Here is a 17679-nt window from a genome sequence, read left to right as displayed (position 1 = left end):
TGCGAAGTAGCAGTTCGTTTCGGAAGGTTGTCAAAAGTGCCTTCATATCCCAAGGGATTGTGGCGTTTTATACAACCGTACAAACTCCCAGTCTGGCGCAAAATAGAGTCGCTTTAATGGACTACACTCATGGCACGGGAGGTTGGCTTTTTCACAGTAATAAAACATTGCCTTTTTTTTCGGCTTTATTCGCCATTATTGCTGATATTGGCCAGCATGCTATCGTTATATTGTAAGGCTTCTTGCCCTCGTTCACCGTGCCCTCTCCTCTTGCGCTAAAAGTCATCTCTTGCTTTAATTGACGTGAGAATTACTTTCAAATAGACTTTAAGTATATCGCTCGCACTGCATTCGCGTGCAACGTATCAGAAAAAAAACTCTTCGTCGCACGTGCCCGAGAGTAAGGCGGCGAAGATCCCGGCAAGTGGATTTGGAGCTGGACCGAGCGAATGCTGCACGGAGAAGACATTCGCATTCCAGCTTGTTGCAGCTCACTCTATTCTGTTTACATTACATATATGTTTTTGTACGTACTCTTTCTCAGAGAGAAATACTTGCGCCTGTGAACGGTGCGATAACGGCTATGTAATGCTGTCGTTATTTTATATATACTTTCGTCAATAAGCATGAGCGGCGTACTCAAATATATATGGTCTCAGCCGCCTTTGCTGCGATTTTGGGCACGCGAGTTCCCAATGCACGCTGTGTTCTGAGCGCGCTTTTCCTTATTTATGGCTGGACGGATAGGTATTGTTCGCATCGACTATTTCGCGGAAAGCATGATCCCTGCGCTTCTTGGACTAATCTGGAAGGGACTGCAGTTTTTTTTTTTCGATCGCTCTATTGCATAGGGATTAATATATAAAGAAAGCAAGCTTAGGATACATGTTTGATGTTTCGATGCTCGCCTAGTTTCCTTTGAGAGTAGCGGTGATAGATTTTCTGCTCGCATGCCTAATAGCAATATAAGATAAACACGCTGCGAATCGCGACGAAGGAATGTTCGCTCTTGCTTTAATTTGGGATGCCTTTTTCTTCTCATTACAACCTGCTTAAATCGACTGGCGAATTTTGTGGCGACAACGTCCCAGTGGTATAATAAATTAATCAAAATTATGGCAGACCATACGTCGTCGGTTTCATTAAGTTGCGGTTACCCACTTATTTAAAAGGAATATTTGGTTCTAGTTACACCCTCTGCAGTGTATAAGCAGTGCTCTCATTGAAAAGCTGCAACAGCGAAGCTTGACCACATCGCCGCTCTCCTCACCTGTCGATGATAGGAGACCCTGTGTGTTCTGCGCAAACAGTGCGCGCGAATACGTGCCGGTCGCAATTTCAGCAATTCTCCGCCGTTCATATGGTTTCCGATTATTCTTTTGACTATAGTTTAGTTTTCAATGTGACACTGACGCACGAAAATTCGCACAGCAGGCAACTCCAAGTTTTATTTTTTTATGACAAGTAAGTGTCGTTCGAGCTAACTTTAGGACCATATTTATGTACTTTCCGTCCTCTGTGGGACAGTTCTCTTTTTCCGGCAGCCACGGCAGTATTTACGCCCTTTCCGTGGCTGTTCTGAAAATTGCACGCGAGCGCTTACGATAGAAATGCTATTACGATGGCGGGAGGCGCTGTTATTCGGAGGCGTTTATTCTTGCGCAGTTCGCTTTGCTCTTCGACGAGCGGCGACGAAAAGTGATGCGTGCCCCAGCAGAAACCTCGTTTCCAGCGGCGTTTTCCCCTGCAACAACTGCTTCGCCTCCACACTGAGCTCCCGAAATTGCGCGCTCGGCAGGTTCACCGCGGTGTGTATTGTGTAGTGCGCTTCGCTTTTGCTCTGCACTCGCGCTTTTTTATTGGGCGCCGCTTTGCTTTTCCTTTCTTGTTTTAAACCGCATCCTGTCACACACGTCGACCGGAGAAGTGTCTTCGCGAGCGTCACGCTCTCGTGTTCTGACTTATCCCCACAATCGTAACTGTGGCGAACACGGGTTGTAGAATAGAAAGCATAATCTCTGAACTCGACAAACGTACCGTGACTTTTAAAATGAAGGCACAGACGCGCGTTGTCATACGTGTACGAAGCGTACGCTCGAGCGTAAGCTCATTGGCAAACAGAAAAAAACACAGACAGTTCCTGCGAGTGATTTATAAAGGCGAGAGTTCGCCCGTGACATTATGTTTACTTCGCGCTTCTTTCCTCTTTTCGCCGAGTGACATCGGCTAGTGTGTCAAATATGAGAGCGCAGCGTAACCAAAACAAAAGCCAGGACGCCAAGTTAGGAGCGCGGCGCAGCTGCATCCGCAAGGTCACCCTCGGCAAGCGCGATAACGTGGGCGGCAAAGCGAGAAAGAAAAGAAAACCAATAAAATGACCAAGTACGAATTCAACAACGAGTACACAACCGTTATCGCGGTCCTGTAGAGGACCGTCCGAAGATTGTTGGAGAGAATCTCCTCCCCCTCTTCTTTTGCTTCGCGTGTGTGGACAATGGAGCACTTGTTGTTTGTTCCGCCAACCACTGCGCCGTCCAAGAGTGCGAAGCAAACGTGGTATCTAGTGCAACGCGTGGTCGAGCGCTTTCATGCTGCTATCTTCGTTCTTCTTCCCCAAGTGCCACCGCGAAAATGTAACACAACAGAAAAAAGCAAACCGTTCGGTTTTAACGAGCGCACCGACACGAGAGAAGCGGGGAAAAAAGCAAAAAGAGGTGTGAAAGAAAGTTGGAGCTGAAGATCAACTTGGATTATAATATTTACCCCACGTGTAGCGAAATAATGCGAATGAGTCTCATAACCATCATAACTATACGGCGCGACGAGGAGGGCCACCCGTGTAGCCACGCCGGATGGGACCAACGGGAAACCGCCGGCGTTTGTCAGCTAACGTGCGCTTATCTCTCGTGCCATGGCGGAAGGCGGCACGTCCAGCCAACGAACCGCTTCATCAACCAAACTCACTGCACGACTTTGGAGACACTCTGATTCTCTGAGCCGCGCACACGTGCAGTCGATAGTGGAACACCGCAGTGGTTATGGGGAAAATCCACCAGATCCCACGTATTGTGGGAATCACTTTCATGTGAAGCAGTTAACGAGTAAAAGCCTTTGCCGGTTTTTTTTAACACGAAAGTTTTTTATGCCGGGGTCCTCCACGGCTCCACTGACGTATTTCCGTTACGAATATGACGTTGTAAAATATAAAGACTAAGAGATGGCAAAGAAAAACTAGAAGAAAAAGTTCCGTCACCGAGAGTCGAACTTACGACCCTCGCTCCGCAGCGCGCGGCGCGAAACGATTAGGCCACAGACGGCACGTTCTTCGTCATGCTAACGGCGAGCTGTTTATCTACACCATTTGCCGGTGGCGATACTCAGAGATCGGTGGTACATCAGCGTGTTTTCCGAGATGGCGCGAAGGGCTCGAATAGCGCGCTTTAAAGATCGCCGCCCCACGCGTCGCGATGAGTGCGCACCTCTACAGGGCGTGGTCGCTCGTGCGCGCGCTTATCTCGTGATGGCGGTGGTTTGTACGTATTGTTCTCTCACTGCAAGTTTGCGTTGAGAGCATGAAGGTCACTTCGCTCACTGCAGCGGCCGCTTTTGCGGAAGGAGCGCGCTGCTAAGTTACAACTGTGACAGTTCGCGCTTATCCTGTGTATGTTCGTTCCGTGCGTCCTTTCTGCTTGAGCAGCGAGTTGCAAGTTTCGAGCTGCTTGCCGTTCTTCGCGTGACATTACAATTTGTTGCTATAACATTCATTCCTTCGTCCTTGGGGCGAAAGAATGGCCAACAAACGCTCAACTACGTCTGTGAAGACACGTTTCACTTTCGTGTTATACCGATTCCTATGACAGAGGGATCAGGCATGTTTTTTTTTCTTTTTGTGTTTTTTTTTTTTCGAGCAACGCATTACGAGAGGATCAACGTCTTCTGTGACACGTGCACTTTCCCGAGTCGCCTGCAGCTTTGGCGACCAGTGAAGACAAACTGGCACAATCGCGAGCTTGGCGTTGTATTCAGAAAAGGTGTCGTAATTCCTTCTTACGGCAGTTTAGTAATAACAGGCAGTGCCGTCATACTTTCCAACACGGAAAGGACAGTCGGAGAGAATTACGTGACAACAAAAGAGGATACTAGAAATGACAGTGTGCGCTAATCGTGTGGTCGGTTCATATCTAATGCCAAGAACCGCAATACGGCCCTTGAAGTATCCAACAAACCCAATTTATAATCTAGAACGATCAGATACAGCACAGAACTAAGACGAACACGTTATTCAGCTGCGGATGTTGCTAGTTCTTGATGTAGAAACGACACGGTATAAGCCTCAAAGGCGAGTGGACCATAAGTACTGGCATGTTCGCTACACCTTTACAGCAAAATGACTGCACGAAAAATTTTTTTTTGCGTCGTCAAAGGCCAAGCCCTCAAGAGCCTAGAAAATGTGCTGAAGCTTGAGTACGGCATGAAAAATTATTTGCATCAGGTCTTTAAAAGCTGGTTTCGGTGCCTACTGTACCCTGACACGGTATGATCATGGAGGAAGGAAAAAACTAGGAGGAAGCGTCACGTGATTCCGCTGCACTCGGCAAACGAACCTCTTCTGACGCCGCCCCTTCTGACCTGTGCGCGGTGCCTCCTGCGCAGGATGAGGCCTCCCAGCGCCAGCCACAGACGGAACCGGTTCCGATTTCTCCCTTAATTTTTTTATGGCTACAACTTAAAAAGTCCTGAGAGGCGCCGCTCAAATGACCGAAGCGCGGCACCCGATGGCGTCCGCGATGAAAGAAATAGGCCCACCCGTGCACTCTGAAATATTCTCCGAAAGCGGAATATCCGATTGTCCAGCTGATCACGTCAGTCTGGAATGCGCACCCGTTGGGGCAAGCTTGCTTGCATCCGTCTTAATTCGAGGAGGAAATGCCGCGGGCTTCTAAAGTTCTATCCGCCTATAGGCTTCAACCTTGTCGCGTGACGCCCCCTCCTAGTTTTAGGGGTGAAGCACCTTAGGGTCGAGGCTTGTCCGTTGTGCGTTGTCCGTCCTCACGGCACAGCACCATGTAAAATCGAAACAAAAGGTTTAACAATAGACTAATATAAATCATAATTGCGACGAAACAATATAAAACACCTACAATAACAAACCCTTTATACTAGTCGGCGACTTCAACATGGACTTTATGGACCTAGGTTTGTCGTCGACTCTCACTGTCGGCTGTCACGCTATATAGAAAACCGTTGCCATAATCGAAACATAAATGTGTGTATGTGGACCAAAAAAAAAAGGTTTACAATAGACGAACATCAACCATAATTGTGACAGAACAATATAAAACACCTACAAGCAGAAACCCTTTATACTAGTCGGTGATTTCACCGCAGACATTATGGGCCTGAGGACATACCTTTGCCGTCTACTCTTTATGTCACTTTAGGTCACTTTGTCACTCAATCTACATTACATATAAGTGTGTATGTGAATAAAAAAACATGGCTGATCCCTCTGTCATAGGAATCGGTATAACACGAAAGTGAAACGTGTCTTCACAGACGCAGTTGAGCGTTTGTTGGGCATTCTTTCGCCCCAAGGGCGAAGGAATGAATGCTATACAGTAAAACCTCGGTGATACGAATCTCGTGGGGTTACCAAAAATATTCGTATCATCCGAAATTCGTATCACCAGAAAACATGGAAAATTAGTATGCGACAAAAGAAAGTTGGCATACGTTTTGATTTAGTGTTTCTCAGGGCCGCAGCGACGTCATAAACAGCTCTGAAAGATGGCCAGTAAAGTTTTTAGACGTCAACGATCATACTTGTACTCGTAAATATACGGTGCATGCGCGCGTGTGTAATTAATGAACCAGATGTGTTGTGCCCCGTGACCGCCAGCTGCCCCTGCCTAATCTTACTGCGCTTTTCTACATGACACCAAAGTACTGCGGCGAATGTGACTTAAGAAGCGCTTTGCACTCGATAGATAGAGGCCAAGCTCCTACGCCAAGACCGCCTGCTTCGTCTCTTGGGGTCTTCGTCCACCTTTAATAGGACTTCATGACGGACCCGCAGCCCAAGTTTCAGTCTTGTTTCATAGAACGTCTGATTGCGGGGACATGGCTTACATAGACGTGGCAGGCACGTGTTAACACAGTACAACGACGCTGCTGCCTCGAGCACAGGAGCACGCGTCAACGTGTCGGAAAAAAAAAAAGCGCGGCGTCAACGTCATCTGTAATCTCAACGCGAAGGCGCCTAAAGGCCTTCAAGATTCGCGCGCATGCCCGCGCCCGCGCCCGCGCCCGCGCGTGACTGCCGCGTCTTCCGCGACAGCGCGGGCAGCACCTGTTCGTACCTGTGCGCTATAGCGTACGTTCGTATCAAACGTCGCGGGGTGCAAATCGGTTCGCAACAACCGTACTCCAATACATTGCAGGCTAATGGGCCTTGGCCGGGACCACAGAAAAATTCGTATCACCCCGAAATTCGTACGAGCCGTGATCGTATCACCGGGGTTTTACTGTAGCAACAAATTGTAATGTCACGCGAAGGACGGCAAGCAGCTCGAAACTTGCAACGCGCTACTCAAGCAGAAAGGACGCACGGAACGAACATACACAGGATGAGCGCGAACTTTCACAGTTGTAACTTATTTTTGTGTGAGCAGCGCGCTCCTTTGGCAAAAGCGGCCGCTGCAGTGAGCGAAGTGACCTTCGTGCTCTCAACGTAAACTTGCGGTGAGAGCACAATGCGTACAAACCACCGCTCTCACGAGATAGGCGCGTCTACGATCAACCACGCCCTATAGACGTGCGCACTCATCGCGACGTGTGGGGCGGCGATCTTTAAAGCGCGCTATACGAGCCCTTCGCGCCATCTCGCTAGTGATAACGAAAACACGCTGATGTACCACCGATGTCTGAGTACCGCCACCGGCAAATGGTGTATATAAATAGCTCGCCGTTGGCATGGCGAAGAGCGTGCCGTCTGTGGCCTAATAGTTGGCCTATCAATCCTACCGATCGGTTCCCGTGTTGCGCCTATACTGAGTGAAGTGTACCTAGGTAGGATTGACTGTGACCTCGAAGTGGCCTTGGGATGTGTAGCACTTAAGACTATGCGTTACGTCGATGATTTTCTTGTTTTTGTTGAAAAGAACAATTGCGTGAATGCTAGAGTCAATGTGCTGAAAATGTTCAAGGAGAAGGGGCGGGGCTTGAAATTTACTTTTGAGGTCCCAAAAGACGATTGTATCCAATTTTTGGACTTGAAAATCAAGATTGGGCAGGAGCACACGTGTTGGTTGTATTCGCCTCGGTCGGTTAAGCCCATTCTCGATTTCCGTTCTTCCCACTCCAAGTTAGTAAAGAACGGTATAGCCGCATTGTGCTTAGAATCTGCATTGCGCAAGTCGTGCCCGCATCAAATGTCGGTGGCTTTCGATAACCAGATCAAAAGACTTAAGTTATCAAACTTTCCTGAAGGAAACTTAGCCTGTATAAGTGAAAGATTATTGAATAAATTCAAACAGGAAGGAAAGGGCGGTGGCGACAGGGTGGCCACTGATAAAGATATGCCCATCGCCTGCATCCCGTATCTTCATGCTTTCTCCCACCGTATGAAAAAGGTGGGAAACCGGTATGGTGTTAAGGTGGTTTTTTCTTCTAGGAACAAGTTGGGCCGAGTCTGCGCAGCAGTGGATAGGAAAGTCGAAGGCAAAGGAAAGAAGTGGAATGAATGTGAAGTTAATCATCGGGAGGCGTTAGTTGCATGCGGCAAGGGTGTTGTCTATCACATCCCCTTGTCTTGCGGAAAATGCTATATCGGGCAAACCGGGAGGTGTGTGAACAATCGTCTAATGGATCACAGGGCTTCGCTGAAAGCTCAGCCTTCATCAAATTTGTGCTTGCATTGCAAAGTTTGCAAATGTCACCCGTTGTTGCAGGAAACAAAGGTGTTGTCAAGGCATAAAGATAGGACAGCGCGAGAAGTGGCTGAGGCATTCTACATCCACAAGTATGGCAGCATGTGCGTTGCAAGGCCTTCACTTACGTTACACAAACTAGAGATATACTATCTAACCGCCAACCTCTAATCATTCACGTGGTTTTTCTTGTTACTTATATTTTTGTGCTTCCTTCAATAAACTTCCAGTTGCTAGTCTGCGCTTGTGCGTGTGTCTCACTTGTCCCTGTTTATTTTGCGCAGTTTTTCGTAGTAACTGCCTCGTACATTGACTTAGTAAGGGGGGGGGCTGCGATGAACAGTCCCCCCCACCCCCTAATGGGGAGCACTGTGCACGCCTATGCCTCAAACACTGGGAACTCTACGAACGGGAATCGCTGGGTGCTACGCACTTCCTCGGGTTTCACAGTAGTGGGGCTGCATTTAGCGTAGAATTTAGAACAATACCAATCGCTACACAAGTATTTTTCCTTCCTTCATTAATATGAGCTTCTCGTCACGAGCTCACGCGTGGGGACCGGCAAGTCTAGCCTACGTGTGAGCACGTCAATAGTAGCCGGGTGGCAACCTCCGCGTCTGCACTGGACCCTGGCAGTCATACTCTCTCGCTCTCGTGCTCACGCTAGATATCGTGACGTTTCCACGGCCGCACCGCTCCGTGGCTCAGCTGGTGACTCGCAAACGGCCATTTTGCATATTTTGGTACCTCACGTACAACTAGCCATACTGGTGCGCGAGGTCACCAGAATTGACACTGTAGACTGACGTCAAGCTGGTGTCGATGTCAGTAGGTGCGCTATGCAAAATTTGATTTTAATGTCAAAATAAAAGATCAGCATTTCCTGAGCTTCACTCTTGTGCAGGGCCGTCTCTGTATACCGATTTGTATATGCAGCAGACTGCTTTTGCGCCAACATGGTTGCTATGGCTCGGAACCAGGAGGATTCGCACAATCTCTTAACGGTATGTGACAGTGTATAGCTGCCCAGAAATCTGAATTTGATTTTTCTTAGCGTACCGGTTATACGGATACACGAGACACTATTTCAAGTAAAACGATGCTTTAGTTGGACGCCATGCGTTCGTCTTCCATCCTATCAGAGTGCACGTGATAGTTTCTTTCGCGAAAGAGGTGAAAATATGGTTAAGCAATTACGCAGCTCTCTAGTCAGAAAACTGTGTACTGTCAATCGACGCTCTTCAACTCAACGTGAAAAAAGAAAGAAAAAAAAAAGGTGCGTCGGGCGATTTGCGATGTGCACTGAAATCGCCTGCAGAGAGCGCCCCGCAATCAGCGGCTGAGCGAGACGGCGCCGGCCCGGAAATGAATCGGCATACGCAGAGCGAGCGCAAGTGCGGCTGCAACCGAAAGCGGCACTCTCGCCGACTTAGCAAACCATGGCTGCAAATGTGGCCCGGTCATTTACGACGGGTCAACGCAGCGCAGAAAAGGCAGGCAGAACAAGTGGATCCCGCGACTGCGTAGCTCGACGTGTGAAAGGCCGCCGCGGTTCGCCGGCTTGTGTCAACCTTGCAGAAGAAGCTGAAGAAAATCAAGAAACGGGCATAGTTTTTTTAATTCCTCTGAATGCGATGTTGCTTCATGCTTGAAGTGAGGTAATGGCAGAAACTACTCGGAGCCATTCCGTGACTCTTGTCCGCGTCGCGCCACTGCCTCATTTCAAGATTTTACATTTTCGTCAAGTTTCACGTGTGTCTCGGGACAGTCGTCTTGATACCATTTTGAGCACTGTAGGTACATTGCGACGCGTGAGAAATGAATTAAAGGAAGTTTATCCATCAGGCTGTCTCAACAAATTTCGGCCAATGATTCGCGGGGACGCTGCAAGGGTAATTATATCCGCGGCACGCTCACTTAAACGGAAATGAGAGCACTGGGACTCTTTGTCATTCCTCGAGGGCGGTAAGTATGGTTGACTGGTGGTGCTAAGTGTTGCGTCTGCTTTTCTCATTGGCAGCACGACGTTGCATGGTGGCATGCAGGACAGAGACACATCATATGAAGAAGGCACACTTAATAATAATTATCGTCGGGGTTTAACGTCCCAAAACCACGATTATGAGGGACGCCGTAGTTGAGGGCTCCGGAAATTTCGACCACCTGGGGTTCTTTAACGTGCACCTAAATCTAAGTATACATGGGCCTCAAGCATTTTCACCTCCATCGAAAGTGCGGTCGCCGCGGCTGGGGTTCGATCCCGCGACATTCGAGTTAGCACTCGAGCACCTTATCCACCACCGTGGCGGGTAAAGAAGGCACTTTTGTTCGCACTGAGACACTTGGCGACTGTGCGGGCTCTCCTGCCTTCATAATGCGCTCATGTGCGCACTCTTTGTAGTGAATTGCAAGAAACCCGTCAGTTTGTGCTTCGCGAACTTATGCCAACCACGCGTGCCAACCTCTCTTTAATCAAACAAAAATTCTTGGAAAGAACAGTAACGAAATGACGAAGCTAATAATCGAAGCGCAATTCATCGCCAAGTTTGGTAACTCATGCATTAGTAAACCGTCTATCTCATTATATATACCAGCTAAAGAAATAGAATTTTTAGAGTGACGTGATGATGTGTATTAGGCCTATTATTGTTTTTTTTTTGAGCACGGGTCCTGTTACGCACCTGGTGTAGGGCTGTTCCTACGGTTAAACTGTATCGTTGAAAGTTAGCAATTGTGTGTGTGTGTGTGTGTGTGTGTGTGTGTGTGTGTGTGTGTGTGTGTGTGTGTGTGTGTGTGTGTGTGCGTGCGTGCGTGCGTGCGTGCGCGCGCGCGCGTCGTTCGCTCTGTCCTGTCTTGGATGGGCTGTACCTTTGGATCACCAAGCCCCCCATGCAACTTTAAAGGAGCGTGCGCTAAATTCAGAAGGGAATTTGTGTACCTTTCGTCAAAATTCTGCGTCGCCTCTGCGCCGTGTGCTACACAGCTTCGTTGGTCGTCCACCTTCACAGAGTGTAATGGCTCACGAATTCTTTAGTCAGTGCAAGAACTCGCTTGTCTTTATTATATCATTATAAAGTATAGACGAGATTCATTATGAAATGATAACCTCCTTCAATTATTTCTGGACGCTTTTGATGGGCCACTCGCTTGAACAGCATTGATCTTGTCCCGAACGAAAGATAGGACAACGAATACGTATTCCGTTTATCTGATTGCGACACGCCGCGGTTACCTAGTATGTAGCTTAATTTTCAGCCGTGGCTATATCATTCGAGCTAGAGCGAAACCTCTCCTTTCGAGTATTTTGAACGCACTTTAGAAAACCCCGGGCGCGCGGTTGAAATTAAATTGGCTAGCCTGTGCGTAACTTTGGGTTCTTGAGCGCCATAATTCAACGCGGTTTGGTTTTCCATGTGATAGCCTCATTTTCGTTATGTGGATGACAAGGATGCACACATGCGCGTTTAGGTCGCCGACAGCTTCAGTGTATAATAAGACCGCATGTGACGATTTAACGAAGCTCAAAGTCTCGACTCAGAGAGGGCCAAGTGAGGAGAGGACGGCGTTCCTCGCATTTTCTCGCCTCGCAGCAGAGCGTCTAAGCCGGCCTGACCCTGGAGTGGGCCGAGGCAACCACGCTGCAGACGACGGTCCTGCGGCTGGAGCAGGGCCCGCTGCCTTCGGACATGGCGTCGTCGCCCGAAGACCCCCTGGCCGTCGGCTTCCGCACGTCGCCCAGTGAGCGCATGCCTAACGGGCTCACGTACCAGGCGACCCAGTCGGGCCTCAAGGTCACTGTGCACGAGAACCCGCTCAGCACCGTGCTCGAGTATCGCAGGACGCCGTCGCCCGTCACTCCGGTACGAGGAGCAATGCATATGCCATAAGCAATCTGGATATATTTCCTTTTAATCCATACTGACCTCGTTTATTGGGGAGGAGTCGCACCTTTACTGGCGTCTGCTACCCTCCTTCCCACTGGTCCTCCACGTGTTGTTGCCATATTTGTCTTGCATACGGATGTGTCATCTCTCTGTGATCAACAGTCCGATAAATTCCACAAAGCCACAGTCGTCGCTACAGGGGCTTGAATTTTGACCGAGGCAGTACAGGTGGTTGTTTGAGTACACCGCGTCAAGTTGTGGCCGATGGTATAGCGCCCCAGGGCATTGAAGACGCCTTCGAGTTAGTAAAAATGGTCCATTGTCGTGGAAGATGCGGTCAGGGGTAGTGAACGTATCTTGAATGGCACAAACCTCAGCTAATGCTGATGGTGATGTTATTTCGGAGCGTAAGGCGATACACGAACCGTAAGACGAGGGTTGATGCACAGTTCGAGTTTCTTAGCGAGACATTTTTTCAGTAAAGAGTAATGCTTAGCTAGCTAACAGCCACCACTCGCCTGCTGTAGTAAGACTGTACTCGATGGAGTGGAGGCATCTAATACCTTAAGAGCCATTCTGTTTATTTTTCTCATAAGAGTGTAATTAATAAGCGGAGCCGCGTGCAACTGCATGGCCCCCCACAAGTTAAAATGATCTATTTTGCAATGTTAGATCCGCCATGGCGGACAGCGGTAGCCGATTAAAAACACTTGGCCAACTACTCCTCCATTACGCACAGTATGTAGAGAACCTCGTCAAGTGGAACACTTTGTTTGGCCCTGCCCTTCGATGTAGAAAGGAAGACCGGAATGTTTACCTAAAGATCTAGCATAATGCGCAGGGATGTTTCACGCCTTCTAACTGAATGTCTACGCGCCGCTAATCTAACAGACGTTTGGTTCATGACCAGCAAAAGAGGCGAACAGGCGGGCCAGTTGCAGATTGCCAGACAGCACGTGAACCAATGAATTAAACAAGCACAATAAACCATAATATGTGGAGCCGATTTTGTGCCAATCGCTAAACGGAGCCTTTTTCGATGGCGTCGCAGTACCAGGATGCGAGCCGCCCGGACGCCGTGCTCAGCTTGCCCATCCGCGACGCGCTGTCCAGCAAGAAGCCTTCGCGTGACGAGTCGTGCGTCAGCTTCGGCGTTCAGCGGCCCAGCGACGCCAAGCCTGTCGGAGCGGCTCCCTCGCCGGGCGGGCAGCGCGCCCGCGACCTATCGCTGCTAGCGTTCGTCACCTTGCTGGCAGCCGCTTGCTGCGTGCTCGCTTACCTGGCATTCGTGGCTCCCAGAGCGCCCTCCGACAGGATCGTCTTCCACGGTTGGCTTTCTCAAACCTCCATGAATTACCTTTTCACGTCGCGTGAGGAAGTGATCTTCGACGAATTGCCTTGCTGCCTGCAATTTGCTGTGCACCCTGATTATAGCAACTTATGTAAATGTGCACTCTGTGCGTGCTTGGAAGTTATGTTCTGTCGTTCCGGTCAACAGTGCCCACGTCTACTAAAGTTCATCTGTTTGCTGCTCATTGTTTCAGTGTGACATCAAGCGCCCCATTTGTAGTTACCTTACGAATGTCTTCTTCCAACTGATACTAAATCAGTTCTCTCAACATGAAAAAGCATTGTTGCGCTAGAAAGAAAGGAAGGACAAAACGATACCGCGTCGCACTTGCTTTGGAGACGTGCATACACGAAGTTGCTATGCAAAGTTTATTTCACCCGCCATACCCTCCCTTGGAATGTTTTCTGTTCATCGTCGAATTCAACTAGAGTTAATTTGCATAAAGTATGCCTATTGATGTTTTAGTGGCATTCCTTGCAGTGTTGCTCTAACTCTTAACTATATTCGGACTTAAATCGTGTATTTTCTTAAGCTATGAGCGACATTTCGTTGTAACGAATAATTGACGTATTGAACACTCACAGACGTTCACGCGCGTACAAAAATAGTGCGACTTCCGTCTGTGATGAACCAAAATACTTTAGGCTCAGGATTGACATCGTATTAAAACATAGACCTGTAGCAACCGCAGCGAGTGCTGGGTGGCTCCCGAGCAAGTGCGAAAACCCTCGGCCTTGCGTGACCCAGCTAGTCAGCCTGTAGTTCATCGCAGTGACATCCCCCATAACCGATCCGCGACGTAAGCTTTTAGAATTTGCAAACTTTAGGATAAGCGCCCTGTGGACAGCACTTGCTTTGTTGCAGTTGTACTTCGGCTCTCGTGCGTGCACCTGTGCCATTACACAAAGTGCGAATACTTTCGAACTAAATGCCGAAACTAAGCGGAGCGAGTGAAAATGGCGGGTGTGTTCAGCTAACGATTGAAATCATCACGATAAAACTGATTATGATTTCTCAGAGAGGAGACACATTTTGAGAGATTCTATCACGCTAGAAATGGCCAATTTTGGCCGCTGATTGCCGCTTTCAACGTTGGAGGGGAATTGCGCTACAGTTAACTGATACTTAACAAAGCTAAAGGACGGACGAACGTAATGAACACGACGAGCGCAAACTATCAACTGAATTTATTGAAGAGAACGTTGAAGGGCGAAAATTCTATGAAAGGGGACAACAGTCAATCTACGAAGGGAGAGGGCGTTACAATCTTCTGAACAGGTATCTTGCGCCACACGTGCCTGGTGTGGGTGACGTCAATGATGCTTGTTTCTTCTGATGAAGTCGATTTCATCACATTGCATCATTGCAAACAAGCATCATTGACGTCACCGGCCCGCTAGCTGAGGTGAGCTTGAAAACCCCTGCGCTGGGTGGTTTCTGGAAAACTGTTGTTTGATTTGTTTGCCGGTGGCGATATTTATTTCTTTTATTTTGTTCGCTCGTTTAAACCATGGCGGCGGCATCATCTTTACGAAGCTTCCCACCCAGATGAGCGGCAGGGCGTGATCCTCCCAGGAATATTCTCGGTGTACACTGTCCTCTTCCGCATATTGGTTGTTTAACATCGATGACACCATCTATAATGGTGTCAGCAGTGAGCTTGTATCCCAGTGTGAGCTAAACAAAACATTTACCAGTCCTCAGGTAATATATTGAATAACTTTCAACAGGGTGTAATATTAGTGTATTTCGTCTGCGTTTATTTGTGCTCCTGCAGGGTCAAAAATGCGTCCGTGCAACTCACGAAATATAACCCGTCGTGAAAATTGTTTTCTCCAATTTGTTCTGTTTCATTTTCCAGATCCCTCGACAAAAATCTGCCTGACTCCAGAGTGCGTGAAAACAGGTGAGATGTGATTTTTATTTTCATTTATTACTTGCAACCATGCATTACGAAGACGGAACCAGTGATTGTAGAACGGCACAGAGGATGACGTTCAACTCGAAACAACGTTCCTTACAAGATCCAGATGTTCCAAAACGTGCGTTACCCTTACTGCACTTGCAGGCGTACGTTGCTCTAAAAAACATGGCTGATCCCTCCGTCATAGGAATCGGTATAACACGAAAGTGAAACGTGTCTTCACAGGAGTAGTGCTTATTGCGTAACGATATATGAGAGCTTGTACAACGTCTATTCGTGTTTGGCAGCTATAGCACCGTTTGACGTGGATGCACCCATGTTGACAGCATGTCTCTATCGCGACGACTAACGCCCATGATCATGATTAAACCGTTGTGGTAGCTGACGGTGTGAACATATATTTCGACACAGCGAATCGTGAATCCCGCGTAAGGATGATATCAACAAGCTCATAATCAACACTGGTACCTGGTATGCACTTCTTCAAAGCGTCGTCAATTAAGCAGAGAAACGGCACTGTGTGCTTTCTAGTAACGGGTAGCCGACGCCTGTGCTAATGCATACATAACACACACTGCGCTTCAGCAACACGGGAGGTAGAGGTTCGTAGCCTGAGCCGCAAACGCGTGCGTGCCGCTGGCCTCTGCCTCGTCGACGCTGCTCTCGCTCCACCAAGGCACGACATTCGCCCGTCGAAATCGCGTCCTTTCTGCAACGCGTATTGCAGCAGTTTTGTTAGTCGGTGCTCTCGCAATTGAAGCAGTCGGCGGCGGAGAAATCCCGTTGGTGAACGTGGAAGCTGCGCTACTCCGATGAGCCGACGCACGCTAACACGAATCCAAAGGCAAAGAACGTAACTGCGTCAAGAGTGCCTCGGCGACGAAAGCGCGGCCACTCTACCTCTCTGGTATCGAGACGCTTAACCATGACCTCAGATATCGCGTGCAATCTCGGAGTAAGCGCTAGTAAGTGTCGATCGTGAAGCATTACTTCTTTTCACTTCTCACAGACGGCGGCACTGCCCCGCTCCGGCCGCCGCGAAAGAGAATGTGTGAAACATATAAGGCGCGTTCGCGCCGTGCCTAGCATCTCCCGAGATGGCTTAGTGGGTAGGGCGTCTGGCGCTTGCCGCCGCGGCCGCAACGTCGTGAGTTCGATTCCCAGCGGGGTGTCTTTTTCTTCGTTTTCTTCTTTGTCACCCGTTGGTGTCCATTTTATCAACGTCATATCAGTGACGGATGTACTTGGTGGACCCCGGCATAAAACACTTTCGTGTTAAAAAATCTGGGAACCTTTGAAGAGTTCAAGTCGCCCTTCGTAACCATTCCACTGCATGATGGAACGGCAATCAAGTGGAGTATTTCACAAAGGGTTGTATGTTCACATTTGTTGAGAGAAATCCTGGAGGTTATTTGCGGGGCTTGGTTTGCTGCCGCACATACTGACGTCACTATTTAACGATCACAGATGAGGCATTCGATAGTATGCTGGTTGCACGACAGTGTGTGTGTGTGTGTGTGTGTGTGTGGCCTTTTCATCCCGCCCCCATCTGCGCCATTTCTTTTACAGCGAAGCTGTGTACCTCTCGTTGGTCAGAAAATTTCGTGGCGTCAACACAGAACTCCCATAGCGCGTGTGTGCCACAGAAATTGGGCAAATCCCACCACTCACCACAGACGCTCGCGTGCTCCTCCGCTAGCAGATGCGCGCGCTCCTTGCGTTTTCACTTGGGCTATAGAATCAATCTTTCCTCTTGTTTTTCTACTTTTCAAAATTTCTTTATTCTTTTTTATTCTATTTTCTATTAATTTTTTTTTCATTTTACTTCTTTCCTCTTAAATAGAAAAAATCTACGCTTTACTTTAACAATTAGATTTTAAAAACTATCCGGTTCTTGGCCAATCCCCCAGCGTGGGTGTGTGCCAAAGTTATAGGATCTACTCTACTCTACTCTACCTTGGGCACTGAGAAAAGGCATTCGGAGAGGTGGACAGACGAGCCGACGAACGCAGCTTAGCGAATGAAAGAGCGAAACGAGAAAACGAGTATAGCTCCGCTAGCGTTCGCTGTAGACTCGTGCGCAACTGCAAACCCACAACTAAATTTCGACCTCTGGGTGGTCTAGGGGCCCTTCGACAATTGAAGGCAAACGACACATCTTTCTTTGCGATCAGGCATACATCATAGAGCTCAGTAGTCGCTTCAGTAAAGAAAACCACAAAACAAGCGTCAATGCCGCATGCTGGATGGTAAGGCGTCTGTGAACAACGGAAACACCCTCCCACGCCTTCCCGGCAAAAAATAGGTTGGAGCTGCTTTGCACTTTACACGCGGGGAGAACCCCGCGTGTGTTTCCCGCTCTCGCATATAAAAGGGAGACCCGTCTATCAAAGACGCCAGAAGAACAAAGTGAATACAATGCTCGATGAAAGGAACAAATTCGTCTAGCTAAAAATGTTCGCGGAAACAAACACGGTCTACCACAGCGAACACAAAGCGATTATCACTACTATTACACTAAAGTAATAATAAAACATACCCCCCCCCCCCCCCCCCCCCCCCCCCCATGAGCATGTGTCTTGTTTGATACAG

At 48.5% G+C, this 17679-nt stretch overlaps 1 protein-coding gene across 1 annotated transcript in view; it reads left to right on the top strand.

Moving 5' to 3' along the window:
• Positions 1 to 17679, top strand: part of LOC119389216 (neprilysin-1) — an 88605-nt gene that overhangs the window by 29798 nt on the left and 41128 nt on the right. Inside the window, exons 2-4 of the mRNA XM_037656418.2 lie at positions 11519 to 11788; positions 12864 to 13140; positions 15025 to 15069. Coding sequence (XP_037512346.1) covers positions 11615 to 11788; positions 12864 to 13140; positions 15025 to 15069 — 496 coding nt within the window. The 5' untranslated portion in view covers positions 11519 to 11614. The remainder of the gene's footprint in view (positions 1 to 11518; positions 11789 to 12863; positions 13141 to 15024; positions 15070 to 17679) is intronic.

This window comes from Rhipicephalus sanguineus, chromosome 4 (assembly GCF_013339695.2).
Source record: "Rhipicephalus sanguineus isolate Rsan-2018 chromosome 4, BIME_Rsan_1.4, whole genome shotgun sequence".
Classification (NCBI taxonomy): domain Eukaryota; kingdom Metazoa; phylum Arthropoda; class Arachnida; order Ixodida; family Ixodidae; genus Rhipicephalus; species Rhipicephalus sanguineus.
The sequence above is the reverse complement of the archived record's forward strand: the minus strand, read 5'-3'. Positions and strand labels throughout refer to the sequence as shown.